At 40.3% G+C, this 26250-nt stretch overlaps 3 protein-coding genes across 8 annotated transcripts; 2 read left to right on the forward strand and 1 right to left on the reverse strand.

Annotated features, from left to right (window-relative positions):
- Positions 1-389: 389 nt before the first annotated feature.
- LOC134862446 (putative transmembrane protein 244) lies at positions 390-5725 on the forward strand. 3 transcript variants are annotated; one of them, XR_010165512.1, is made up of 7 exons: positions 390-748; positions 1062-1147; positions 1684-1757; positions 1850-1975; positions 2069-2113; positions 2299-2410; positions 2580-5725. XR_010165512.1 is itself a non-coding variant. In XM_063880388.1 (6 exons), exons 1-6 carry the CDS (start codon positions 716-718, stop codon positions 2672-2674), a joined length of 459 nt encoding a protein of 152 aa, XP_063736458.1. In that variant the 5' UTR covers positions 395-715; the 3' UTR covers positions 2675-5722. The 3 variants fall into 3 exon arrangements, 2 of the variants coding, with proteins under 2 accessions (XP_063736459.1, XP_063736458.1); XM_063880388.1 differs by lacking the exon at positions 2299-2410 and having other exon boundaries at positions 395-748; positions 2580-5722; XM_063880389.1 differs by lacking the exons at positions 1062-1147; positions 2299-2410.
- Positions 3080-9038, reverse strand: sgk2b (serum/glucocorticoid regulated kinase 2b). Its single transcript, XM_063879099.1, has 13 exons — positions 9025-9038; positions 6811-6977; positions 5988-6063; positions 5809-5899; positions 5676-5701; positions 5331-5388; positions 5156-5239; positions 4939-5074; positions 4654-4777; positions 3938-4156; positions 3707-3857; positions 3527-3616; positions 3080-3427 (listed from the first exon to the last, which is right to left on the reverse strand). Exons 1-13 carry the CDS (start codon positions 9036-9038, stop codon positions 3269-3271), a joined length of 1395 nt encoding a protein of 464 aa, XP_063735169.1. The 3' UTR covers positions 3080-3268.
- Positions 9039-10572: 1534 nt separating this feature from the next.
- On the forward strand, positions 10573-25222 carry ptpn3 (protein tyrosine phosphatase non-receptor type 3). 4 transcript variants are annotated; one of them, XR_010165431.1, is made up of 27 exons: positions 10573-10745; positions 11371-11431; positions 11940-12081; positions 12955-13089; positions 13241-13283; positions 13430-13511; positions 13720-13764; positions 13857-13909; positions 14279-14396; positions 14644-14731; positions 15447-15535; positions 15620-15683; positions 16112-16314; positions 16408-16533; positions 16629-16790; positions 17516-17603; positions 17682-17759; positions 17878-17934; positions 18574-18730; positions 18947-19119; positions 19333-19423; positions 19578-19639; positions 19751-19897; positions 20642-20770; positions 22591-22725; positions 22902-23037; positions 24570-25222. XR_010165431.1 is itself a non-coding variant. In XM_063878917.1 (27 exons), exons 3-27 carry the CDS (start codon positions 12013-12015, stop codon positions 24642-24644), a joined length of 2616 nt encoding a protein of 871 aa, XP_063734987.1. In that variant the 5' UTR covers positions 10573-10745; positions 11371-11431; positions 11940-12012; the 3' UTR covers positions 24645-25222. The 4 variants fall into 4 exon arrangements, 2 of the variants coding, with proteins under 2 accessions (XP_063734987.1, XP_063734988.1); XM_063878917.1 differs by having other exon boundaries at positions 22591-22736; XM_063878918.1 differs by lacking the exon at positions 11371-11431 and having other exon boundaries at positions 10620-10745; positions 22591-22736.
- Positions 25223-26250: the final 1028 nt, after the last annotated feature.

Genomic DNA, 26250 nt, shown 5'->3' on the forward strand with positions numbered 1-26250 from the left:
ACCTCATCCAGTAACGTTGAAAGAAGTCGGGAAAGGATAAAAACACCACACACTGAGTTTAGCCAAATAAAACCGTAATGTTATATGCCAAATTACTACTGCAGGGTTACATTTGTCCGAAATGTTATATATCGACAAAGCTAATGTATCGGATTGTGTGTAGGATCACATCCAATTTGCATTGCTGGATGATAGTTTTGTGGCAGCCAAAACATATAGTTAAATAGTAGGATTACTATTGGCGTGTATTCTTTCCTGTGTTTTTGAGGATTAATCAAAAGTATATTTTGGGTCGGTGATGTTAATATTGAACCATCATCTCCTCCTGCAGTATTCAATCCCTCCCACATAGGGCGGTTATGGTTTCTCCGGTGTGTAATAAAGATACAGATTTTGTGTGCCGAATTAGCCATACTTTTGATGAAATACACTCCGTCTTCACACACAATCGTCATAGTTTGCAAGACCATAGATACCGTTGTTAGCTAACAGTTATATGGAGAGAAAAGTCTTTATTTTAGTCAACAAAGGCCGCCCAGATATGAGGTGAAATGAGTTCAATGCTCGGCTGTAGAAGCTGCGGCGCTGCGTTTTTTGTCTTGTGTTCATCGCTAGATGGCAGAAGAAGACCATTTTTCTACTGGATTAACGAGGTTGTATATCGTGCTGCTGCAGCCTGGATTATATTGTAATAACATCAAGTAAAAACCATGAAATGGCATTCAAAAGCAAAGCGGTCGAGTCAAAGGTAAGAGGACAGTGAATGTGTCATATGTAACATTTCTCTGTTAACAATCGGGTTCGACGGAATATGCTAAATCATGTGCAGTAAAAGATAAAGCGGACGTGACCAGTACGTTTATTTCCGATGCCTATTTGTTTTCATAATATACATATTATATGCATAAGTGTAAAGTCAGGTTCTACAGATAAAGTCGCCTCCTACTGCAGATAACCTATACTGTAGGTCTGCATAGCTCTAGGTTAGTGTTGAAAACATGGGTGTTGATATCTGTGACACAAATTACATGGAGTATTGTGAATCTGCCTCATTCCCACAGACCGTGCTCTTCAATCTCCTGCTATGTCTGGCCATATTTTACTCTCTTTTTTACATGATTGGGAGTGTGTGCTTCGGTGCCTTCAGGTGAGGATCTATCACACGCATGCGCAAAGGCATGCCACCCTTTGAAAGCATCATTATCATACTGTAAAGACTTCAGGAACATTCTTATTGTTGAATGTTGTCTCTGCATGGTGAATAGTCTTAAATGAAACAGTGTTTTTCAAAATTATAACACATAGGAAACCAGGTCAGGCAGTATGTCTGGTTCTGTAGGTGAAATATGATGCCTTGTGTAGTCTGCAGTTTGTATTTAGAGTTTATGGGATGCATAGATTTACCACACACTGCAGGGGGCACAGGGCCAGACATATTAACTTGAATAGGGCCCCATAGCAGTGTATCTTGCCATAGATTCACCTTTGCACTAGTGACTCCAGAGGTGAGATTTAGCTACTTTATCAGCACCATTGTGTTTATCTGGAGACACCCTTTACCTGTTGCAGGGTAGACAACATAAGAACTGAGATGTGTTCACATTTTATAGAGGATTAACTAACTTTCCTGTGATTCCTGACAATACTTTCCTGCTTATTGTTTATTTTTCCCTTCTCATTTAGGTTGGATCATTTTGACGGACTGATTCCATTTGACTTCAAGACCGAACCCGCTGAATCCAACTCCAAATACTTGGGTGAGCAGCACACTAAATGCAGCCATTATGATGAACAATTACCATCAACCTTTTTGTACTTAATGTATTCTTTCTGTGTTTGTCCTCCTCAGTAAACCTCCTCTCCCTAGAGCTCACCTACTTTTGCAGTGGCCTTTTGTTTGCTGCAGTGGTGAGGAGGCGTGTATGGGATTATGCCCTCACAGTCACACTTCTGCATGTAATTATCACTAGCCTAGGTGAGTGGAAATATAACAAACATATCTACCTAGGTACACACCTATTAAAAAAAAACGTGTAATGAAACTGCATGTTCTTTTTTCATGTTGCAGTGATGTTGGAGTTTCCAATGGTGTGGCAGTGGTGGCTGGCTTTAGGTAAAACTTGCATCTTATCTGTTAGTTATTGCATTTAAAAGGAACTGTGTGTAGTATTTGTAGCCATCTAGCCTTGCAGTTAACTAACTGAAAGATCTGACCCCTCTACTCACTACTTCCATTAAAAGCATGCAGTAACATGCTACCAAGTGCAAAACCACTTTAAAGAGCATGGTATCTTTCAGGACTGTTGACACACTCTGAGGCAATCCTTACCATAACAATACTTTAGGAGGAAAGACATCCTGGCGTAACAGCAGTTTGTCAAGCATGTCAGAGAACTACAGTGGCCTTCAGGTAACTTAAACATGCTAAAGAAACACATTTTTTCTGTCCATTCTGAGCCTGAAAACCTAGAAAATAGTATTACATTTCTGCAAATATATCCCCCTAAACACTACACACTGGCCCTTTACCTTGTTAGCTTAATTCCTTCTGATGCTCTATGCTCTTTGATGTCCCACAGGAAGCGGCTTGTTTCTGATGATCTGCAATGGTCAGCTGATAGCTTACTTCACCTGTAAAAGTGACCAAAGCTACACATCCTTCAGCATCTACTGACAGACAGAACGCTACGAACGTTTTCATAAACAGTCTTATGAAGTGAGGTGGAAAGCATCAGACCAGACATCTCATCATGGAGACCACAATTAGGTTGTCCATAGTGATGGGCTTATGTGTTTTGTTACTATGAAAAGACATGATTTCCTCACCATCACGCTTAAGGTCAGAGCTGGGTCTACTTTGTTGCCAACCGACTGGCCTCCTTTTGTTTTCATGTAAATGCCACAAGGAGATGTTTCTATGTGTTTTGCTTTCACAATCCCTCGGTTACTTTGCAGGATGGTAAGGCCCCCTGTTGAGTATTTTCAGTACTTTTGTGAGCTTTGAATCGATTGGTAGAGCAGGAAAGTTGCACTACATGTTTCCTGTGTATTATGAAGATATAAATGTTAAAAAAGCAGATTGAGTGTTTTTTTCTTTAATATTAATACACATAAGGTAGCTAGAAATTGTGAAATAGTAACCAGGCTATTTCAAATTAGGAATTAATGCTTTAAATAACTTTAAAATGTTTAAAAATAGAATTCGATTTAATAATTTAAAACATAAAAAATAAATATTTGAACAGACATGCTCCCAGATTTCGCGTTGTTATGAACCCGGCTTTGCTGCCACGTACTCCACTGGGTTCATGAAGGAGAATCCTGGGAAGGCCTCGTTGGTCCCGGTTGACTGGCACTCATTCACAGAGGCAGGGACAGGTTGTAGCGTGAACTCAGGGTCGATGTTACTGAAATCACAGGGGCCGGCCTAGAGCGGAGAGAGGAATAAAAAATAAATACTTTCAGGAACACTGTGCATTGGTTTTCAAAATATACTGCCTTCCATTTCGTTCTGAATCACACCTACCACTTTCGGGATGAAAGGAGGTCTAACTTTTCTGGCCAGCAGGTCGTCCCAGTTGATTGATGCAAAGAAGGGATGTTCCTGCAGCTCCGCCTGCAGACAGTGAAATTAGACCATCTGCAATAATGTGTGTGTATTTTCATCAATGCTCGTCTCTGTTTTTGATGTTTTGATTGGACTTACAAGGTCACTGCTTCCCCCTATGCGTTTGGAGACGTCTCTTTCCAGCAACCCCTTTAACAGTGAGGCCTGTGCACCTCCACTGCACACCTGCAGAGGAGCGTGAAGTATGCTCTCAAACATCTCTGCTTTGCAACGGCTGTAAAACGGAGGCCAGGAAAAAGGACATGGAGGTGAAGGAAATGCTTAAGAAGATGATGTGAAGAAAAAATGATTTAATATGCCACACTTACCAGTCCATAGAGCATCTCAAACAGCACAGTGCCGAGGCCCCACCAGTCCACTGCTGGACTGTACAGGAAGCCTTGTAGCACCTCTGGAGCGAGGTACTCAGGAGTCCCACAGAATGTATGCATGATCCCACTTACGGCCACACCTTCTTTACAAAGCCCCAAGTCAGTCAGCATCACATGACCCTCCTGGTCAAGCAAGATGTTCTCTGGTTTGAGGTCCCTGGAAGACAGAGGCAAAAACTTGGAATTTGGTCTGTTGGCTTGTTGTTCAGGAAAATTAAGAAAAACCTACTGCCTGGATCATTTATGAAACTTGGTAAAAGGTGAAGTCCATGGTCCATGGAAAAATAAAACATTAAGTGTTGGTGTGTATCTGAACAGAGGAATAGATACAGTACATGTCATTTTTAGTAATTGTCTAGGCAGAGGTGTTTGCTCTCCATGATCCCTTCTGGTTTCAACTCATATTGCAGTACAACTAATAATTCTTTAAAGTTCATTTTTAAATATGATTTTGGAGGACATAGATGTTTTCAGTGATAAGATTTTTATGGAGAGTTCTCTTATCAAATTGAATGTTTCATTGGGATTTTCCTGCATAAATAATTAAACATTTGGAGCATGTTTAAATCAAACATGAGTAAGTGTCAAACCAAGTAAAATAGAGCCTTTTACAATGGCATACTATTTGTGTGTGTATATATATATACACTGTACCTGTAAACGATGTTGAGAGAGTGGAGGTAACCCAGTGCCATGGCCATCTCTGCAGCGTAGAAAGCAGCCCTGGGAGCAGGAAATGAACCCTTTCCTTGAAGGTGGTAGAAAAGCCACAGACAAACTGATGAGTTTGAACCTTTTCTGACTAAATAGTAAATTGCATTGGCATAGGAAATATGCAGCTGTTTCTTTCGTTTTTATGCTAAAGATAAAGAAATTTTAACTGTATATATGGGTTTCAGACAGTTGGTTACTGGCAAAGGGAGTCTGCTAGTTATACACATGCCTCCCCTCCATTAACATAGTCCAGGACGAAGTAGAGCGTGTTCAGTGACTGGAAAGAAAAGTGTAGCCCAACCAGGAATGAATGTTGTAGTCCCTTCAGAAGCACGCTCCTCTCAACTATCACATGCCTCTGCTACAGACAAAGCAGAAACAGTAAGTACATGGACGGACAAACAGATGAATGGACAGATGGACGGACGGGTGGATGGATTACCTCTTTCCTCTTGACAATCATCTGTTTCTGCAGCACTTTGACAGCATAGTAACCTCCATGTTTTCTATGCCTTGCCAGCAGCACCTGTACGAGTTGTTCCATTAAGCTGTGTCATTTTATTTCCCAACAAGAAAACTCACAGACACAAGCATTTCAAAGTAAAAATAAAACATACCTTTCCAAAGCTGCCTTTGCCGATAACTTTCAGATAGTCAAAATCTGACGGTTTCATCCTGGTAAAAACAACAAAGGAAAACTAAATGTGTTGTGAGCCATATGTTTGGATTTCTAGGGGCCTATCATATCGCATTTTTCAACTGTGAAAATGTATTTTATTTCTCACCAATGAAACATTATTCTCATTGTAATAGTGGAAACTTAAGCATAACTGTTTCTTTTTTAAATGTTAGGCAACAAATTGCTACCTTCAGAAAGAGTTGATTTTTAATGTGAAGCAAAAACAGCAGAACCTTTTGCTGTAACAACTTATTACTTGACATCAGGTGGCAAACTGATTTACTGTGAAGTTTCTGTATTCACTGATGTCTGAGGAGAGAAAAGACACATAAGGTCAGGAGAGTCAAGAGGTCAGTATTTGTTTCACCACCTGTCAACACTCAACCGAGTCTTGGAAATAAAACCCCTGTACTCACCCCTATGCCTCTCTTCTCGCCTCTCTTCTCTCCTTTCTCCTTCTCACTTTTCAGCCTCCTCTGTCGATGCAGGAGTTTCTGGGTGTCCAGGCTTCATCAGGCATACAATAAAAAGTAGTTACATGAGGGTTCAAAACCAGATTTGGTAAAAAAGTAAAGCAACTTTTTGGCTGACTCACTGTTGGCAGAATTGCTGACTGGAAACACATTTGTGTACAAAGTCACTGAAGCCTACTTTCCTCCCCTTGAGCAGAGCTGAAATACAGAAAAAAGGGTTAGTAAGTGTGCAACAACTGTATTGAGTTACTCCCAGAGTAAGGGGGATAGAATTGGCCTTAACGAGTTTGACACTATATTCCAGAAGTGGAAGAAGAATTAATTTAATACTTAAGTAAAAGTAGAAGTACCAGAGTGAAGGAATACTTTGTTACAAGTAAAAGTCTTGCAATCAGAATTTTATTCAAGTAAAAGTACAAAAGTAATATCAACAAGATATACTAAAAGTATCCAACATGCAGATTGGGTCCATTTCAGAATCATGTATATTATAGGCTTTGATTATAATTACTGATGCATTAATGTGTTCATCAAAGTTTGTAAAGGTGTAGCTAATGTTATTATGTTGTATACTGCAGGGTAGCCTGTGGATGTTACTCAAGGTGTAATAAAAGTCTTAAATCTTGTTTATATTTCACATCAGGTGTTAAATTAAACTCTGAATTGTAGTGGGGTACTATTACTAAGTAGCAAAAAATAAATAAAATACTCAAGTAGGCCTAAAGTAAATACTTGAGTAAATTTACTTATGTAATCTACTGCACTAGACTTAACTACTTTAGTGAAGTTATGAAACTATAATAAGCTTAATTAAGTTATGGTCAACATAACTTCCAGGATTTTTGTCACTTAGCTTTTGACTGTATTCATCTGCTGACAATCGGCATTAAATGTAACCAGACTTTAACGTGAAGTAAGCACGCTAGCAAGAAATTCTTAATTTACGTGACAAAAATGACACAAGCCCTCTCATTTTGACATAGGTCAGCGGCCCATCTTCAATCACGATCACCTGGACGAAGACTGAATAACTGTTCGGAGGTTTGGTTAAAATGAAGACAGCAATAGCAGCCTGAATTTGACTGTCCAGCAGCGAAAACACACTGCTTGTCCTAAACTTGCAGCAGGTTCTCAGTTTAAACACCGATGACGTAGGAGTCACGGCAACGATGCGTTTACTTTCCCTCGTAAATTAGAATTCCTGCGCAAATGAGAAACAGATCGTTAGGTGATTCGAATAAAATAGTGTCCTTATGTTATGGAAACGAATAACTAACTGTAAACGTTGATACTGTATATTTTAAAATGTATTTTTGCATTGTTTAATAACCATCCTGCTTTGAAAACATTTCTTTGGTTTTGAAGGCTCAACACAACATCCAAAAAACAGTAGGCCTATTCTCTGATCAATTTGTTAATGTTTTTTTATGATGAATTAACATTGATCAAATCAAATGTTTCAAATGATTATGGGTTCTATTTAAAACATACAGTCCAGTTACACAGGGGGAAAAGAAGAGAGGAAAAAGCTGGCTAAAAGTAGGTTTGTACGTGAAGGCAGCAGCCGTGCCCTGTTGAGAAAGCCGATCAAAGTGCTCACGAGATCACTGCCCCATCGACACTCGGTTGGTGAAGTGACCTAATTGACATTCTCATCAGATTAACTTTTTCTCCTGCTTTCTTTTTTCTTATTCTGAAATGGGGCCAATCTGCATAATGACTTTCTTTAGTTTTGGTACTTTAATTATATTTGGATGCCAATACTGTTGTACTTTTACTTAAGTAAGATTTTGAATGCAGGACTCTTACTTGTAACGACTGTTCCTGCTCTTTGGTAGCTCTACTTTTACTCAAGTACACAATCTGAGTAGTTCTCCCACCTCTTCCCGTAAGTATGTGAGTGGGTGGAAACACAGTGGCATTTATTGTGTGTCGAAATAAATCAACAAATGATATCATATTCACTGGAAGGGATGATGAATAAGAAGCAGATCAGTTGTTACTTTTATACACATATAACCAGAGATTTGCAGCACATATGTTCTGTATAGTTAAGGGATCATGGAAACTACACCACTAGTGTCATGACAGCATTCCTGCACATGGCACATCTGTATCTGTCTCCTGTCTCATATACCTGTCCACACCATCAGGCCCATTTTCATACTTTTGATTTATGACCAAGCTGCTGTCATCTCATGTGGAGCTCAAGTTGATGGTTGCATTTAGCCAATATAAAATACTTTCAGACATTTGCAGACACTATTGCTGCCAATTCTCCTTTCAGACTGAATTAAATAAGCAAACATTCTTAAAATAAAAATAGAGAAAGGGACTGTCTTGACAGAGAGGTTAATCATTCATGGTTTTCCATCAGAAGTTCCTTTATTGTATTTTTTTAATTGTATTTGTTCATTTTCTCTGGATATACAATATGTCCTGGAGTCTTCCTCGATAATATTACAATTTTGCTATGTAATTTGGTACCCTGGAAACAATAACAAGTCAACAAGTCTTCGAAAACTAGCCTTCTCATCTGATTTAAATAAAGAAAAGTATAGATAATCAACTCATAAAGGAGATAACAATTGGCTTTGTCTTGAAATAAAGTAAGCCCAAATATTTAACAGGATGTATTGAATTAATAGAATTTGCGCAACTACAGCATGAAAGGGTGTGATAAATGGGACATGAAGTTCAGATACTCAAATAACATCAGAGTTCTCCCTGTGTCTCTGTTTCTAAATTTGGAGCTGCTGGTTGGTACAGGGTGTCTTACTATTGATGGGACAGCAACAGGGGGGAGGTACACTGTTACAGTGCTGGCTGGAGGGGGTCTTCCTCATGTCACCCTATAGTGAACTTGTCTCAGCGGTCCGACACTCCTTGTCTAACGAGACAGGAACTGGTCGGGGCTGGTTTTTTAGCTCCATGATGCAATAGGTGACACTGAACACAAACACCTCTCAACAATCTGAAAAAAAATGAGAGAAAAAAGTCAGCCAAGAGAGACTGCAGCTGATCAGCCCCACCAGACAGGTTCTTGAGAACAACAAGAGAGAGATTTTAACCACATCAAAACTGTATCTCTTCAGAATGAAACATAAAGCTACGCACAACTGCTGGCTTCATTACAGCTCCGTTATCTCCATTACATACCTTATGGAGATCATGTAAGCCTGCATTCATATGCCAAAGGAAGAAAAGCAAAGAAAACATGAAAACAAGTAGGGAGGTCATAGATGGTGAAGAGAAAAGTGTGTTATCAAGAACAAGACTAGGACTTATCTTTCGAGAAGGCAACAGTGTATACATATTTTAAAAGGTTAAATGTTTAATATAAAAGAAGTCTGTATCTTTCTTTCCTTTTATTCATTTACCAAAACCAATCTTTGTGCTTACAATGGCTAAAAAAGTATTATATTTGATGGATTAAAATAAACTGCTTTATCTCTGGTTTGGGTTGTTTTGGTACACCTCAGGGGTAATGGAGCCAGTGCATGTCCACATTTATCACAAGATGGATTTTTAAGAAACATCTTGAATACACATGAGGGCAGTACTGCATATGTCCTTTAGATGGAGACAGCAAACCAAAGGAGTTCCTGCAGTAGACTGACACCTTTCTATTTTTTGATATGGGATTTTCTGTTGTCACATAACAAAATTTAGAAAAAACAACATTTTGCATCAGTCTTTGTCAGTGAATAGCCTGTATCAGTTTAGGACCACAAAAAAAATGCATTCCTTTCTAGGCTAATGTATGGCTTCTTTTGACTTGAAATTAAGTTAAGGTCTACTTTATTTAACTATGGGTCAACCCAAACATTTTGTTTATTAGTTATTGATCCGTCAAGATTAAATCTGACCAGATCTTTCTTACTTTACCAAACTAACCAAGGAGTCTTTATTAAAACTTTGAATAGAACAGCAACTGAACAGTTTATTCAATAGTGTTGATCGATGGAAAATGAACATGACGGTTTTTTGATTATATCAGTGGCGTAACTAAGTAGATTTACCCAAGTAAAGTACTTAAGTACAATTTTGAGAGACTTGTACTTAACTTGAGTATTTACATTTTTTACTTTATACTTCTACCTAACTACAATTCATAGTTAAATATTGTACTTTTACTCCCCTTCATTTATTTCATACCAGTTACACATTTGGATTAATAACGTGAATTATAAACAACACTTAAATAAGACTTTAGTACACCTGGAGTAAAACTCATACCCATATGCAGCATACAAAGTAAGTACAATTAGCAGCACATTTACCAGCTTTGATAAACACATTAATGCATCAATCATCATAACTAACATATAATATATTATTCTGAAATGGTCCTATTTGCATAATGAGTACTTTTAGTTTTGGTAAAAGTATTAATATATTTTGATGCTAATACTTTTGTACTTTTACTTGAGTAACATTTTGAATAAAGGACTTTTACTTATAACAGAGTATTCCTACACTCTGTGCTTTCTAACCTCTGTATAAGGTGTATAACTAGTCCAACCTTTATAATAACAATAAGTAAAAGTACCTTGAAGAACTAAAACTTGAAACCCTAAAATATATTTTTTTGTAATAATCAACAGTCCTTAACAAAAATATATTCAGCTTGTAATGATCAGTCATGCCCTGTACAGTATTTCCTAAACTCTGCGCGCGCCCCCTAGAGCGCGCATTCATACGCATCACACAGGGAGCGCGCGCGGTGAAGGGGCGGGGCGCGCGGAGTCAGCCCAGACAGGGATGAGAAACTTGTCCCGGATATTTACCTAACTATACCTGGCTCTTGCGACGGTCTCGACGTCTGTACAGTGGACAGTTTGAGGAATATAATCCGTCTCTGCAGCAGGACAACTGAGGTACACAAAACTTTGTTTGTATTTTAAACATTATCTTCCCAAAAACTTAGTTCGAAGTTCTAGTTATTTACGAGGATCGCGGTGGTAGGAGGAAAGTTTGTTATAGAAGAGTTCCTCCTTCTGGGTGTAGCTGTAGAAAACTTCAGGTTGTCAACAGGCTTCTTGTCGCTGCTGTGGTTCAAAGTACAGCGAGGTCATAGCAGAGTTCAGTATCGACAGTCTGACAACATAAATAACGGCCTTGTTTATTCATTGGTATGTTTACGTCTGGGAAAGCAAGAGAGGCCATCAGCGTTTTGTATCCTATGTGTACCTTTAACTTAGGCTGTGCAGAAAATGTATGTTTAACGCATTAAAAAGCAAGAAAACCGTAATTAATCGTCTGTAGCTGTCATGTAGGCACAGACCTCAACATAAAAGAAATAAATGCAAGATCTAAAACACCAAGTGAATTCATATCCACATGCTTTTAAATTAACATTAACTTGTAAGTTAATTAGAGGCCTGTCTGTGAGGAGTGATTGTGGAAAACAAGTCACCAAACTGGGACCTGCAGCTCTCTTTAATATATTCAGTGTGTGTCACTGTGATCAAACATTAACTCAAACACTGTGTGTCCTTTCAGAATCAGAGAGACAGGCCCTGGATCCATTAATCATTCACCTGGAAACAAAGACAGGACAAATGTACGTACAAACGCTTGCATGCATATATATGCAAAGACAGACACATCTAAGTTTTCTCAAAGGTGGTTAAGTTATTGACTTTGTGCATGCATTGTTGGTGCATGTATGTATGTGTGTTTTTGCTACTGCTGCTGTTGCCACTGAGATCAGTCATAGTGTAGATGGGCGTGTTCAACTCTGAAAATGTTTAACATTCTTATCATTCAGCTGCCTGCGAAAGGCGGAGAAAAGCTGAGGGAGAGCAGCAGGGAGAGGGAAGGGACATGTTCAGACCCAGGCCAAATAATTAGGAGTTACTTACAGACACATACAAAAACACACACTCATACACACACAGTCACTCCTTTGCATTCACGCTGCATTACTCACTGCAGCCTGATGCTCCATCCAGCACATATATTACTCACCACACAATGTCATCGCTCTTTCATCGGAAGACAACAGCCTGGAAACATCTGATCTGTTTCTGTGGTTGTGTGTGTGTGTTTGTGTGTGTGTGTGTTTCCAGGTCCCCACTCAGTGACGAGCCCAGGGCAGGGTTTTTGTCTTGAAAGGGAGGCAGAGTTACCGTGGTAACAGACATGCCAAAACTGGACCTGCTTTGCCTGGTTCAGCTGCTGGACGGCACTATCGAAACCTTCAGAGTCAGCGTGCGTAACACACACACACACACACACACACACACACACACACACACACACACACACACACACACACACACACACACACACACTGAATCAGACATACGCACACTGTTTCCTGTCTGTCGCTGAGGAGATCATATGTTGCTCCTATCCATCTTTGTGCTCTGCTAACGATCATAGCGTCAGTGCAAGATACAGTGACTGAATACTCTTTCCTATTCTCATTGATCCTCATCTCTTATTTATCATGTGACCTTGGTTTGAAGGACACACACTCACAACCTGCAGTTTACAGAGCTTGTCACACTTAAGGAGCCTTAACATCATCTACATATCATGTCAAACGCATCAGTATACAAACACTCACACAGATTGTACAGATGTACAGATTTTCAATGAAAGATATTCGACAGCCTTTCTGAACTCGATCTTCAAACCTGTGTTGTGTCCACACACATTTTAAATGATTGTTTTTCAATCCTGCAAGAACTCACTGTTCACCGCCGTTTACAGTCAACATGGTGCTCATCGGATGTGAATGTGCTTCCGGTAACAAAAAAACATGGAGAAAAATCAGATGAGCTGCGGGTATCCCTCAGAGTGATGAATAGTTAAACTACAGAGTGTTGTGCTGCAGATGGACACCTTATTTTCACCTAGTTATATCCATTATTAATTGTTATTTTCTGTGTTACAACCATTTTAAATATTTAAAATAACCACAGACACTCAAATATTAAAAGAAACTGTCTTTATCCATACGTTAAGCACTACTCAGACATATGGCATGTTTTATTCACTTGTACAAATAAGCACCCGGGTTATGCAACTCAAAATGTTGGCTGATTTCAGTGTGTGTTTGTTGTTTCCATCTTTCAGAAGCAGGATGAAGGTGTTGTTCTGTTGGACCTGGTATGCAGCCACCTGGGCCTGCAAGAGAGGCAGCTCTTCAGTCTGCAGATCAGAGAATCCAGCACAGCTATCGCCTCGGTCACAGCCAACACACACTCTCCTGTGAGCTCACTGTTCATCTGCTGCTCATTGGAGCTCGGATTGTAATGTATTGCACTTGCTGTTTAGACGATAATAACCACAGGGTATGCTTACATAAATGCTTTTTTTAGCCCTGGTTAGCCATTATACTTAATGAATTTCTTTCTCTCAGAGATGGCTGGAGCCTGAGAAGCCCTTGAAGAAGCAGATAAAAGGTATTTGGTTTGTTCAGAGAATTCACAGTCTGTACCTGAAATAACTTTACTGGATAAACACATTATAACACATTTGTTTTCAGATATTTTAATACATGGATTAAGATGAATTTGCAACTATAGATATATATTCCATTTCTCTGCAGGTCTTGCATCTCCCTTTTATCTGAACTTCAGAGTACGATTCTTCATCTCTGATCCCAACTCTCTGCAGCATGAACAGACGAGGTTTGTGTGTGTGTGTGTGTGTGTGTGTGTGTGTGTGTGTGTGTGTGTGTGTGTGTGTGTGTGTGTGTGTGTGTGTTTTTTGTTGCAGGAATGTATGAATATGAATTGATCTGGAAGTCGTATGTATCAGAAATTCCCTTTTTTACCATGGTTGTGTTTTAAAATGAGCGTGCGAGTTGGTTAAATTCCTCTTGTCTCACCCCTGCAGGCACCTTTACTTCCTCCAGATCCGGAGTGACATTAGAGAAGGACGGTTAGTAACTCACCAAATTAATCACCCGCCCCCCCTCTGTGCACAGTTTGTGTTTAGTTCTTTCAATGTTTAATCATGAAGTATGATTGCAGGTTGCGGTGCCCGCTGAGTGCAGCTGTAGTGTTGGCCTCGTACGCCGTACAGTGTAAGTCCTATCTCTTCTGATTAATGACTTCATAATAGTTGAGTGAGTAATTAGTTGAGGGGGCTCTCAATAAGCAGCAGCCCTCTGACAGCACCCCAGATGAAGGGCTGTAAAATAGATTGCGTTCGCCAACTTGTGTGATAAACACAGCATAAAACTGCGATGTTGCACAACTTGATGCTAAACCTGACGATTAAATCATATATTTTCTCATTTATAACTTTTTGGTTCAATCTTAAATTGGCTTTAAGGAAATGATATGAATAATAAATTGTTTATCATAAAACAGCTTCATATCCATGAGCAAAATGATAATAATGATCATAAATGTTACTCATAACGTGCAGCATCTCTTTCTGTCACCTGCAGCGGAGATGGGGGATCACTGTCCGTCTCGGCACCCTGGTTACCTCTCCAGGTGCTTCTTCCTTCCTGAGCAGGATGAAGACTTCCTGTCAAAAGTGGAGGATCTGCATCCACAGCACAAGTAATTCAAACAGTTTTATTACATCTAGTTACCAACAACAAACAACCGGTTTGTTGTGCATTTGGTTCCTGAAGTTGTATGTGACTGTGTGTGTGTGTGTGTGTGTGTGTGTGTGTGTGTGTGTGTGTGTGTGTGTGTGTGTGTGTGTGTGTGTGTGTGTGTGTGTGTGTGTGTGTGTGTGTGTGTGTGTGTGTGTGTGTGTGTCTGTGTGTGTGTGTGTGTGTGTGTGTGTGTGTGTGTTCCTCAGGGGGCTGAAGCAGAGCGAGGCAGAGCTGTGTTTCCTCAACACAGCACGGACGCTGGAGTTATATGGAGTGGAGCTGCATGCTGCAATGGTGGAGTGATTTCCCTCGCTTAAGGGGATGGTTTGGATATTTCCTTAAGAGGGGTTGTATCAGATACTTATCCATAGTCAGTGATTCGCAGAAAGTGGCGGTAGGCAACTCCCTTCTTAGTTTCGGAAAGCAGACACAATAGCAGCAAGTGACAGCAAGGCAGTTTAGATGTTTGGGAGATTTCCAGTGAAAATACCTTGCCTTCAGACAGTTATCTAGGCTCTCTTCAAAGCCTCTATATTCCATTGGCACGACACAGTGCAGTACATTTCACTTATGCTGGTCCATCGCCTCCATTGGTTAGTGTTTGTGTTATGTGTTGTGTAGTATTTTCCCGTCAATATAGTGAGGTACAGCAAAGAGCAAGTGACCCTAACCCTCTCAGCGGCAGAACTCATAGGGAGTTTTGCCGCTACAACGTACATTAAACTGATATTGATATTATGAGGTGGCTAAAATGTGTTTTGCTGCTTCTCTCTGTCCACATCCTTGCTTTGCCTCTTTGTCTGTTTCTCCAATCTTGGGGGTTGGCAACCGCTGTATACAATATTAATACACTGACTATAGATAAGTACCTTATACAACCCCACTTCAAAACATCCAAACTAACCCTTTAAACTTTAATGATACACTTCATGTGTCTTCCTTCATCTGCGTCCTTTATGTTCCTCTCATGTTTGACTCTTTCCGTCATTCCCTCGTCTTTCTGTTTCAGGACACTAACGACGCCCCTTTGCGGGTGGGTTTGGCCTCCAGTGGTGTTGCAATATTCTGTAATATGATTTGCTCCAGTTTCTTCCCTTGGTGAGTGATAATGACGCTAATTACATATCTTGTTCCGGTATTTTTTCCATTTCCCTACAAACCAATTGCATTCTTCACATATAGGGGGAATATCATCAAGATTTCATTCAAGAGGAAACGCTTTCTTATTCATCTGAAACGTAAACACGTGAGTCACTGTGTGATTTAGTTGTTCTTAAATATTGAAAAAGGTCTGCTTTGAACAAACTGTTTCATTGAATTGCTCTACACTCTTTACTTGTAAATCTATTGAAATTCTGGAGTCAGCACAATTGATTGTTGTGCCTATAGCTTCAACTGAATTTCACAAATTTGACTACTACATGGTCTACATGCAGTAGATGTGAATATAGTACTGACTGAATGATTCATACACACACACTTTTGGCATGTGATCTCTGTGTGTGTTTATGTGTGACAAATAATAAATCATTCATAGAAAAATATCAGAAGAGGCCGTTTTTTATTTGCTGCAACCTGAGCAGCATCTGAAGTGAGAGACGTAACCTTGAATATTGGATTTGTGAAGAACTACAACAATATAAAGCATGGTTAAAAAACCTCTGTATGTTTTAGGGGGAGACGCAGGACTGTGAGGTGTCTCTGATTCTGCCCTGTCCCAAGACCTGTAAGAACCTGTGGGGGTCCTGTGTGGATCATCACTCCTTCTTCAGCTCCAACCGGACCGCCAGGAGCCCCAGAAACAACAACAGTACAGTTCAGGCCTACAAAAACCTAATCACACAACACCTGGGCCTCGGTAACACTAAGACTGAGAGGTAAGCCTGTACCTGTACACACAGTATATTCACATGTTCATTCGCGAGATAAATACTTCAAACGTGTTCTTTATTTTCATTCCTAATTTGCAGCGGCCCAGTGTGCCAGAGGGTGGTGGGGGGAATGGTGTGGAACCCCATCCTGCGGAGGTCAATTTCATCAGATCACCTCGAGACCAAGAGTCTGCCCTCTAGATCGCCCCCAAACACCCCCAACTGGTACGAATTGCAGGAATTATCCAGCCTCTTTTTTTCCTCTGATCTCATATTGTGGTATTTGATTCGAATGTTTTGCCTGTACGTCTCTCCGGCAGGCGAAGTCCTCGAGTTCGTCACGGCATCCGCAAGCCTCGCCCATCCTCGGTCGAACTGACCAATGACATGAAAGACATGTCTGAGGGGGAGGACGTCTTCTACACATACAGGGCGTCTGTGAGCAGCAGCAAGGGCAGCGAGGGAGACTCTTCACCGCATCAGTGAGTATCAGTTACAGCAGAAGTGTCCGTCTACTTCTTAGGCTCTGTTTTCAAATTCATGGTGGATCGTAGAACTCAAAAGAAACAGCCCTCTGTATCAATTTGAAATCTGGATGTTTGGAAAGATAGAAAAGGTTTCATTCTGTATAGAGTAATGTTTAAGAATACCAAAAGTGATACAAGATAAGATATACTTTATCACATTTTTGTTGCAGCACCGATAAAACAAGTATTGCCCATAATTGAAAGAGTAGAAAATAAATCATTATACTATAAAAACGTCTCAAAATAGAAGTGAAAACAGAACTAAACAAGTGAAAATATAAAAGTGAAGAAAACATATGTAAACTATCTGACAAATACACACTATTGAAGGACTAAATTACAGCTAACATAATACAAAAGTGGGACATTAACATTTAGTGTTCAAGAAATACAATCATTTATGTATGTATTTATTGCTGCCCTTCAAAACACAATGAAACCTTAAAGCAACAGTTAAAAACTAATAGAAATATATCAGGAAATAATAGAATCAAACTGTAATACACAAGTTAACCTTCAGTACAGCTTTTACTGTATAGAAAATAAGTCATGCACATACAGTACTGTGGTTTGTGAAAATATTTATTATAACCAAAGGATGAATTAGAAGAAGAAGTTGTATTATTATCACATCCACGTTATCTGTTACTCTCTAAATGTCTTAATTTCCTCTCTTTCAGCGGTCCTGGCCATGATGAGGCTTTGATGCATATTGATGGCAGTATAGGAGAGGACGATGCAGACCACAGCTCACAACACTACAATAAGGTTCGTTATCTCATCATCAACTTTGTGACTGTTCATCTATCCCTGTGAGCATTCATTCTGAGGTCTTGTGTGACGCAGGGCGCTCTCGGCGACGGTGACTTGATGCTGATATGCATCGCCCCGGATCATAACGGCAAGTTTGGCTTCAATGTTAAAGTGAGTCTCTTTCTTATACTCGCCACACAAGGCAATGTTTATTTGTGTTTACTCTCATCATTTGTGTGTTGTAACTCCTTCACTCTTTTGCTACATTTTATTTCCCAACTCCTCCTAGGGTGGAGTGGATCAAAAGATGCCTCTAGCAATTTCCCACGTAAAACCTGACTCTCCGGTAAGAGCGAAACAGACGTGTTTGTGTTTTGGCGGCCTGGTGTCTCCAGGTGGTGTCACAATTCCTTAATGATGAAATATCAGTCAAACTATGGACTCATGATGACAGATTTTGAATAAGAGCTGTAATAATTGGTCGCTTGCTAGAAAAAAGAAAAGGCTATTGTGAGTTATATTTATGTATATGATGTGAACATAAATTCTGACAATTGGTCGATTAGTTCAGACGCAGATTAATTAATAATAAAGATTTAAAAAGCCCACGTTAGCGTGTGGAATGTTGGGGGCCGATACAGTTATCCGGGTTTGGTCGGTGGTCATTTAGAGAAAATATAAAATCAAAACAAACTAAATATCTGGATTCAGATTCTTTCATTTCTTATATATTTTCATCGTTACCAAGCTAATTAATGAGCGATACATTTTACAGTTGAAAAATCTCCCTGAAATGATCTCTGGTGGACAAACTCTGTACTGAGGACACTGTGTACCTCAAACCTAGTTGGTCATGTCTGTGTTTTCTTGTTTGCTGACAAAAATCCTCATATATCTGCATAAATTAATAAGCCCAGATATAGAGGTAGCTTCAGATCCGCGTGTGGTGTGATGTCAGCTTCTTTAATGACTTTGTTGTTTGTAGGCAGGTCGATGTGAGCCTAAACTCCTGGAGGGAGACCTGGTGGTGCTCATCAACGGTCGAGACATTTCTGAACACACACACGATCAGGTTGTCATGTTCATAAAAGCCAGCAGAGAGTCACACTCCAGAGAGCTGGCCTTGCTCATCAGACGTAAAGGTGTGTGTGTGTGTGTGTGTGTGTGTGTGTGTGTGTGTGTGTGTGTGTGTGTGTGTGTGTGTGTGTGTGTGTGTGTGTGTGTGTGTGTGTGTGTGTGTGTGTGTGTCTGCAATAGACAGACATAACTGCTGAAGCAGCATGTGATAGAAGTCTGCACACTATCTGCCATGTTTCTATGAATATTTATTAAAGCCTTGAACCGTCCTTGGTTTTCAGGTCCTGGCCGGGTTGCACCCCTGCTGCAGTTACCCCCTGCCCTCACGCTCACCTGCCAATCACAGGGAGACCGGCCCTCACCTGGCCCTTCGGAGCGGGTCACAACTCTGGAGGAGTCGATGAGGCAGCTGGAGAGAGGAATACAATCTGGCACGCTGTGTTTCCATTTTGAGGTATTTCAAATGCAGCTGAACTGCGAATGGATATTTATACGCAGGGCCGCAGGTCTGCATTTTAAGCAGGATTTAGTTTGACCCACTCAGTTATTTTGAGCCTTTTAAGTGTTGATTTTTTGGGACAGATGGCGGAACTGGCCTGGAATTTGTATATTTTATTTATGTATGTGTCTATGTGTTTACACTCATGTTAATGCTTGTTATTTGTAGAATTTATACAGGAGGAAGCCCGGTCTGACACTAAACTGTGCTCGGCTCCCTGAGAACATGGACAAGAATCGATATAAGGATGTTCTACCTTGTAAGTACTGATTGCTCGGACTTTCTGTGTGTCTGTGCTACCTTCCTACCGTGATCTTGAGCTCACCGCTATCGCACATCATGAAATTTAATTGGTCGAGCCTGCGGTGCGTCGTCTGCTCTGTTATGACCCTCACGTCCCGCTCTCCTTTCAGACGATACCACCAGAGTTGTGCTACAGGGCCAGGAGGACTACATCAACGCCAGCCACATCACGGTGCGCATCGCTGATGTGAAACTGAGTGTCTTGTCCCTGTCTGACATTTAATGTAAACTCATCCTCTGTGTAGTGTTTGCATCTGTGTGTGTTTATTTGTCTGTCTCGTAGGTGGCGCCCCCAGAGTCTGGTGTGTGCTTACGTTATGTCGCAGCTCAGGGTCCACTGCCACAGACCTGCACTCACTTTTGGCAGACTGTTTGGGAGCAACAGACACACACCATCATCATGCTAACAACTCTCACCGAGAGGGGACGGGTATACATGCTTTTTACTGTAAACAGCTTCATTTACACAGGAATGAAAATGAGTAAACAGAAAGGGAAACACTTTAAATTACACGGCTCGATATTAGCGAGGCATAATCGCAGTGATTACTGCAGCCTACCGAGTCCTGTTACATGATTATTGTAATCACAAGGTTCATCTGTGATATTTACACACACAAAAATATTAAATTGGCGAGTAATTACAGGGTTTTACAGTGCAGAGAATAGCTAATTGTAAAGTGTGAACAGGATGCCAATGAGAGATGAAGACTCTTCCACACAGAGACAGCGAGTTATCAAGGTCCTGCTGAATGAAGATGTCTCTGTCTGGTGTTGCTTGGTAACCAGATGCTTCCATTAATTCATAATTTCCTGATATTTGTCAAGTGCCCTGAGTTTCTCCCCACTTACAATCACAGGCATACGCATACGTACACACACGCACACACACACACACACACACACACACACACACACACACACACACACACACACACACACACACACACACACACACACACACACACACAAAATCAGTTCTCATCCTGCCCCTGATGAATTGCTTTTGTTCCTCTAACTGCCGGGCGGTTCATGCAGCGCTCTTGAATATGAGTTTGATTTGATGAGAGCAGAGTGCAGCTCATGTAGCAGCAGCAGCAGCAGTAAATTGTATACTGACTGATGACTCATGTCACATGTAATGTAATTTGTCGCCAATGTCATACGTTTGCAGACCAAGTGCCACCAGTACTGGCCGCATCCGCCGGAAGTGAAGGATTATGGGCAGATGCGAGTGAAGTGTCACTCTGAGGAGTGTAACCTGGCGTATGTAACACGGCAGTTCACACTGACACACACAAAGGTACAGTAGCAAATAGATCTGCAATGATTAGCAGATCAACAGAACATTAACTGACTAGTTGTTTAAGTAATTTTTAACCAACCAAATCTCTTGTTTAAGCTTCTCCAATTAATACATTTGCTGCCTGTCCCTCACATTGTCTTAACATTATAATAAGTTCCATATTTTGGGGGATTGTACTTTTGCTTAGATACATAGGTTTCCCTTTTAACAAAGACTACAATACTGTGATATATTCAGGGACATATAAAAAATAAGACAGAAAAACGGAATACACTTACTGATATTGAAAAGGAAAACATACAATAAAAAGAAACTAAAATAAGAAAGATACTAGATGATTATAGGAAAAACTGGTAGGTAACTGGATTTGTTCTTGAAAAAAAAAGCATGAGAGCAGAGCTTTCAAGGGCAGAGAGGGCTGTATTAAGGAAGCATGTCCCACAGAAAAGCCAATAATTGGATTTTCTCCTTAACATGGTTTAAAAAAGGATTTCATACTTTATTAAAAACCTTTGTGCAGCCCCTTTAATGAGTATTTTATTTCCCTCTCACTTAGAAAAAAAAGGAGTACATCTGTCATCTCTGATCCAGTGAGTAAACGTCGGGTTAGCGTGGGTGTGCATCTTTCCATTTAAGTACAATTAGGCATCTGGAGAGTGAGGAGGCAAACGTGATAGTTAGCTCCAGTCTACGTCGGGGTCTAGAGGGACACCGAAGACGGCTCTCAATGGTCACAGGGCAATAGTTTGTTTAGGGATTAAAAATGTTAAACCCTAAAAAAACAGGACCTTTAACTCTGGGATATTATGATGTAATAATAATAATAATGCTTTTCTTTTTTATGAATCAATTCTGAAAATAATTGGTTGCAACCCTAGTAGCAAAGTTAACACCTGCTCTCATATCCACATGGAAAATGAGCAAAACATGACCATGGTTGCACAGATCTGTTTGTATGTTTGCAGTGACATGTGCCATATTTGTGCCATATGTCACATAACAGATCTCCCCACAGGCAGCAAAATATCCTCAGCCAACATACAGTCCCCTTTGTGTGGAAGGCTAGGTCTGAATGAGTGTGTGGGAATGCATGTGTTACCTGTGCGTAGGTGTGGTCGGGAAGGTATTTCTGGAAGGTGTCTCTGATCTAAAACCCTTTATATGGGAGATAATCAGATTACACTACCTGTTTTCCACTTTGTCTTCCATGGCAAGCAGGTAAATAAACAAATAATGCTCAAAGAGGCATGAAGTGTAAAGGCACACACATACACTCTGAGATAGTGCTGTGTGGGCCCATCTGTTCCTCTGGCGGAGAGAGTTAATCCCTGTGTGGAGTCACAGGCCACATGACCATTATAAACTCTAAACTCAGCTGTTCCCCATCCTGCCGTTTTCTCTGTTTCCCTCTTCACTTCCTGACCTCAGCTCTCAAGTGCAGATTTGAGCTCCTCGCCTGCCCAGTCTTTCCACTACACCGTTTTTATTTTGTTGCAAGCCTGTAGCGCTGTACAGTTAGTCTAATGTGGGTAAAATACACAGCTACTGCATCTTCAGAATGATCTTAGTGTATCCTTGATATCGGTTTGAAAATGTTTTATCTGATCATTTCTCAATTTGTATGGGTCAACTTTCACCTGCTTTTTTTAACCATTGAAACTCGAGTCATGAGCAGGTTTCCCTTTTTAAACGAGATTCCTAAACCTCAATGCAACAAACAGAGCTAAATTAATACATCTACTTTTTCCTGAAGGTTAAATGTTTACTATTTTAAACACAGGACTTTAAATATTATCGTTCTTTTTGCTGTGTGTTAGCGGGGTGAGGAACGCGCAGTCACACACCTGCAGTATGTCGCGTGGCCCGACCACGGCGTACCCGATGACCCTTCAGACTTCCTGCTGTTCATCAGCTCGGTCAGGGAGAGGAGGCAAGGTGAAGAGCCACTAATGGTACACTGCAGGTAACACACACACACACACACACACACACACACACACACACACACACACACACACACACACACACACACACACACACACACACACACACACAGGGTAAACTGTTAATGAACACTGCCTGCACGCCTCTAATGTTCACTCAACGCCGTGTTTGTTTTGAATTTCAGCGCTGGGATTGGACGGACAGGTGTTCTGATTACCATGGAAACGGCGCTAGCTCAGCTGGATGAGGGTCGGCCGGTGTTTCCGCTGGACATCGTCAAAACAGTGAGGGATCAGCGGGCCATGATGGTGCAGACCACGGTACAGAAAACTGTGATTGTTCTCTCTCATAATCAATTCTTCATTTAAAATGATGCATTACCCTGTGTATTGAGAGGATTTGAATCAGATAAAACATTAAAATGAGTGCAATAACCAGGACTGGTTGGTTATAGTATAAGCTTTAAATTGTCATATCCAACCTATATGTCTCCTACAAAGGAATATCTGTAAGGTAAAAAAGTCTTGACAGAAGGGTGGATGTAACCATATATAAGTAGTTTATTTTGAAAAAGCTTTAGTCAACAGAAGATTTAAAGATAATGTAAAAAGTTTGGGGGTGAGCAAGTTTTACTTTGAGGTGTTTTACCATTTCCTTGTCCTACATCATAGTCATATATTTTCTCTTGGCTCAATACAGGCTGTTCAAATGCAGCTATATCTTAAATAGTGAAATCATTTTTGTTTTAATATTGGATTAAGCTCAGTCCAATTTGTTTGAAAGGTCAGAACGCTTGGTTTAATAAAGTTAAAGCTTCTGGGTGTTTGAAAAAATTTGGGGGCTTATTATATACCTATAAAGATACTTTTAATAAGGGAGAGTAGAATTCACCTCCCTGTGACCAAAATTAGTTTTCGAATGGCCAACATCCCAGTTCTTGTCATTTGTGGGATCTTGTCATCTTTAACCTTCATTAAATCACACACACTTGGCTGCCACAGTTTTCACGCTGATGGCTGATGAGCTGGAGAAGCTCATCATTTGCACGCTGAGGTTGGAAGCCGTGCTCTGCGGCACCTCAGTGGTATTTGTCGAGGGAGAGGAAAGTGTTACTCATGGCTTTGATAGGAGGTAGCACTGGGAATATGGCAGCCCTCCAGTCATAAGCCTGCTTCTAGGCCACTGCTGCTACCAATATCCCGCGTATTTTGAAAGAAGATCCAGTCCCTTGGGCTTCTTCTCTCTGATGATTTTGTGCTGATGGAATGCTTCCTCAGGTTTCCCCTCATATGTTTGTATCCCTGACAGTGATGGAAAACATGCTCAGTCAGAGGACAAACCTTCAAGTTAAGAGACATGTGTTGAAGGAAATGATAAGCCTGTCTGTGAAACTGTTGAAAAGGAAATATAATAAAATAGTTCACAAATACACACCTAACAATTCAATCCCACCACAAGGTCCACTCAGCAGCTGGAGCTCTCTATCATATCCCACAATCTTCCAGAGCAGATTCTTTTTCTTTAGTAAATGTTGCAGCACGGCTATATGGCCTTTCATATGTCACTGACATATTTCAATTTCAGTGTAAAAAGGTTTGAAAAGAAACAAAAACTGCACTGATGACTATTTTTAAGACGTGTATTAAAGCATATTTGGTTTATTAGTGAGTGTTGCCTCATGCGTATTCTTTTATAGCTTTTGGACAACAGTAAACATTTATGATTGTAGAATAAGGCTTTTGGTTTTACAAACAGGATCAGGTCACTGTTGAATAGTTCCTTTAATACATTCAGTCCTAACCTTTCAGTGTTGTGTAACAGCTGGTAACTCTTTGTGTGTTTTGTGTTTCAGTGTCAGTTCCAATTTGTGTGTGAGGCCATTCTGCGAGTCTACAAAGAGAAACAGGAGGGATCTTCAGCAGCGTAGACCAAATCAGCCACAGGACCAAAACAGACACACTTCCAGTTTCATCCTCATCTCATTGCAGGCAACTGCCACAGAGGGACTTACAGCGCTATTGCAGATTAACCTCTGTCACCGCCTGCCTGGTACACAGACTGGATAATGAGAGTATAACCAGCTCCAGTGTTCAGCTGTCTGTGTTCTGCATAGCCTAGATTCAATGTGAGAGTATGAATTGTACACCTAGTCGGCCTTAGTGTTTGCTTATTAAGCTCATAGGCTGCGGTCTCCATAGAGACTGATGTAATACTGATGTGAGCTGCTAATTTATGTCCCAGAGGCCACTCAAGAATGCTGCCTCTACTTATGAAGCTATGTGTGCCTAAGACTGAGACCCAATGGATCGAACGGGGCGGCAGAGGCAGACCTGGATCGTTGTAATCTGTAGTTTATCTGTGTCCAAAGATGAAGAGCACGGCAGCCTTTAGATCACTACAGCAGATACTGTAAGGTCATAGTGGTGCAGCACAGAGAAGCACCAAACTCCACTCTTCAACACTGTTAAATTATTAAGACACTAAATAAATTCAGATTTATACTCATGTGTCTGCTTTGTCGATCTTTGTTAGTGAATGTCATAATAACATTATTAAATGGGGATTTCTCACTATGTTAATGTACGATCTTGAACCCCTTTATCACTGTAATACATCACAAACATCTGGCTTTTAACTTTGGTGGGGGGTTACAAATCGCATTTATTCCTGGGACAGATTACTCTGCACTAGCCAATGTCATTTATCAACTACAGCTCTAATATGCAATAACTCTCCTTGAAACCGCCAGACTCGTTAGAAACAGCAAGTTTACCTACCTGTTTACACCTACCTGTTCCATGTATAACTGTAGTTTAACAGGTTAAAAGAAATACTGAATAAGAAACACAAATAATCAAAAGTAAAAAGAGTAGTCTGCTTATTTGACCTTCAGCTGAGTGCCTCTAAAGCTGGCAACATGACAGTGAAACTCTGCAGTACAAATCAGCCCAAACGGTTTCTGGTTAGGAAAAAATACTGTTTTATAAGAAATAATCAATAACTAAATGTATTATGGCTGTGGGTATTTCATAATCGCAGCAGGTTTCTGTTGTTGTTTCATTCATAATGTTGTTTCACTCGTAAATTAAGTGGACTTTGTACCTCCTGTTCCCGATTTGCCAGTAATATTGATTGACCCAGTTTACTTATGGGCTGTATGGTGCTGAAATGTAGATTTTGGGGAGTTATATGTTCAGGAATTTGCTGCATATTTGTTAAAATTGAAAGTAATGTCTGATTCCATTTCTTAGATGCAATTTGACTTACTGTACCATTTTTTTCAGAGTTTTTGGCATTAGAGAAGGATATATTATAGATGTTAAGAATGGAAACTGTTTCGCCAAAAATATAATTGGATAGATAATTACATTTAAATGTATATATTGTATTTTTTTTAATGTATTTATTATTTCATTTAGTGTCATGAGGGTGTTCTGTTTTGACTTGGACCTGTGACCTCAGAAATTCTTCAGTCTACGGTTCTACAAATAAAGTGACATAAATCACTATTATGTTGGGGACCTCCTGGAAAC

Source organism: Eleginops maclovinus, chromosome 3, assembly GCF_036324505.1.
Source record: "Eleginops maclovinus isolate JMC-PN-2008 ecotype Puerto Natales chromosome 3, JC_Emac_rtc_rv5, whole genome shotgun sequence".
Taxonomy (NCBI): Eukaryota; Metazoa; Chordata; class Actinopteri; order Perciformes; family Eleginopidae; genus Eleginops; species Eleginops maclovinus.

Coding starts and splice junctions, on each gene's coding strand:
- sgk2b (XM_063879099.1), bottom strand. Junction 3,858..3,937: donor TTTGAGATGCTCTATGGACT/GGTAAGTGTGGC, acceptor TCCTTTTTCCTG/GCCTCCGTTTTACAGCCGTT. Junction 3,617..3,706: donor TAGGGGGAAGCAGTGACCTT/GTAAGTCCAATC, acceptor CACTGTCTGCAG/GCGGAGCTGCAGGAACATCC.
- LOC134862446 (XM_063880388.1), top strand. CDS start 716: ATGGCATTCAAAAGCAAAGCGGTCGAGTCAAAG. Junction 749..1,061: donor GCAAAGCGGTCGAGTCAAAG/GTAAGAGGACAG, acceptor TCATTCCCACAG/ACCGTGCTCTTCAATCTCCT. Junction 2,114..2,579: donor GCAGTGGTGGCTGGCTTTAG/GTAAAACTTGCA, acceptor GATGTCCCACAG/GAAGCGGCTTGTTTCTGATG.
- ptpn3 (XM_063878917.1), top strand. CDS start 12,013: ATGCCAAAACTGGACCTGCTTTGCCTGGTTCAGCTGCTGGACGGCACT. Junction 15,536..15,619: donor TGCTCCAGTTTCTTCCCTTG/GTGAGTGATAAT, acceptor CTTCACATATAG/GGGGAATATCATCAAGATTT. Junction 22,737..22,901: donor CCACTAATGGTACACTGCAG/GTAACACACACA, acceptor TTTGAATTTCAG/CGCTGGGATTGGACGGACAG.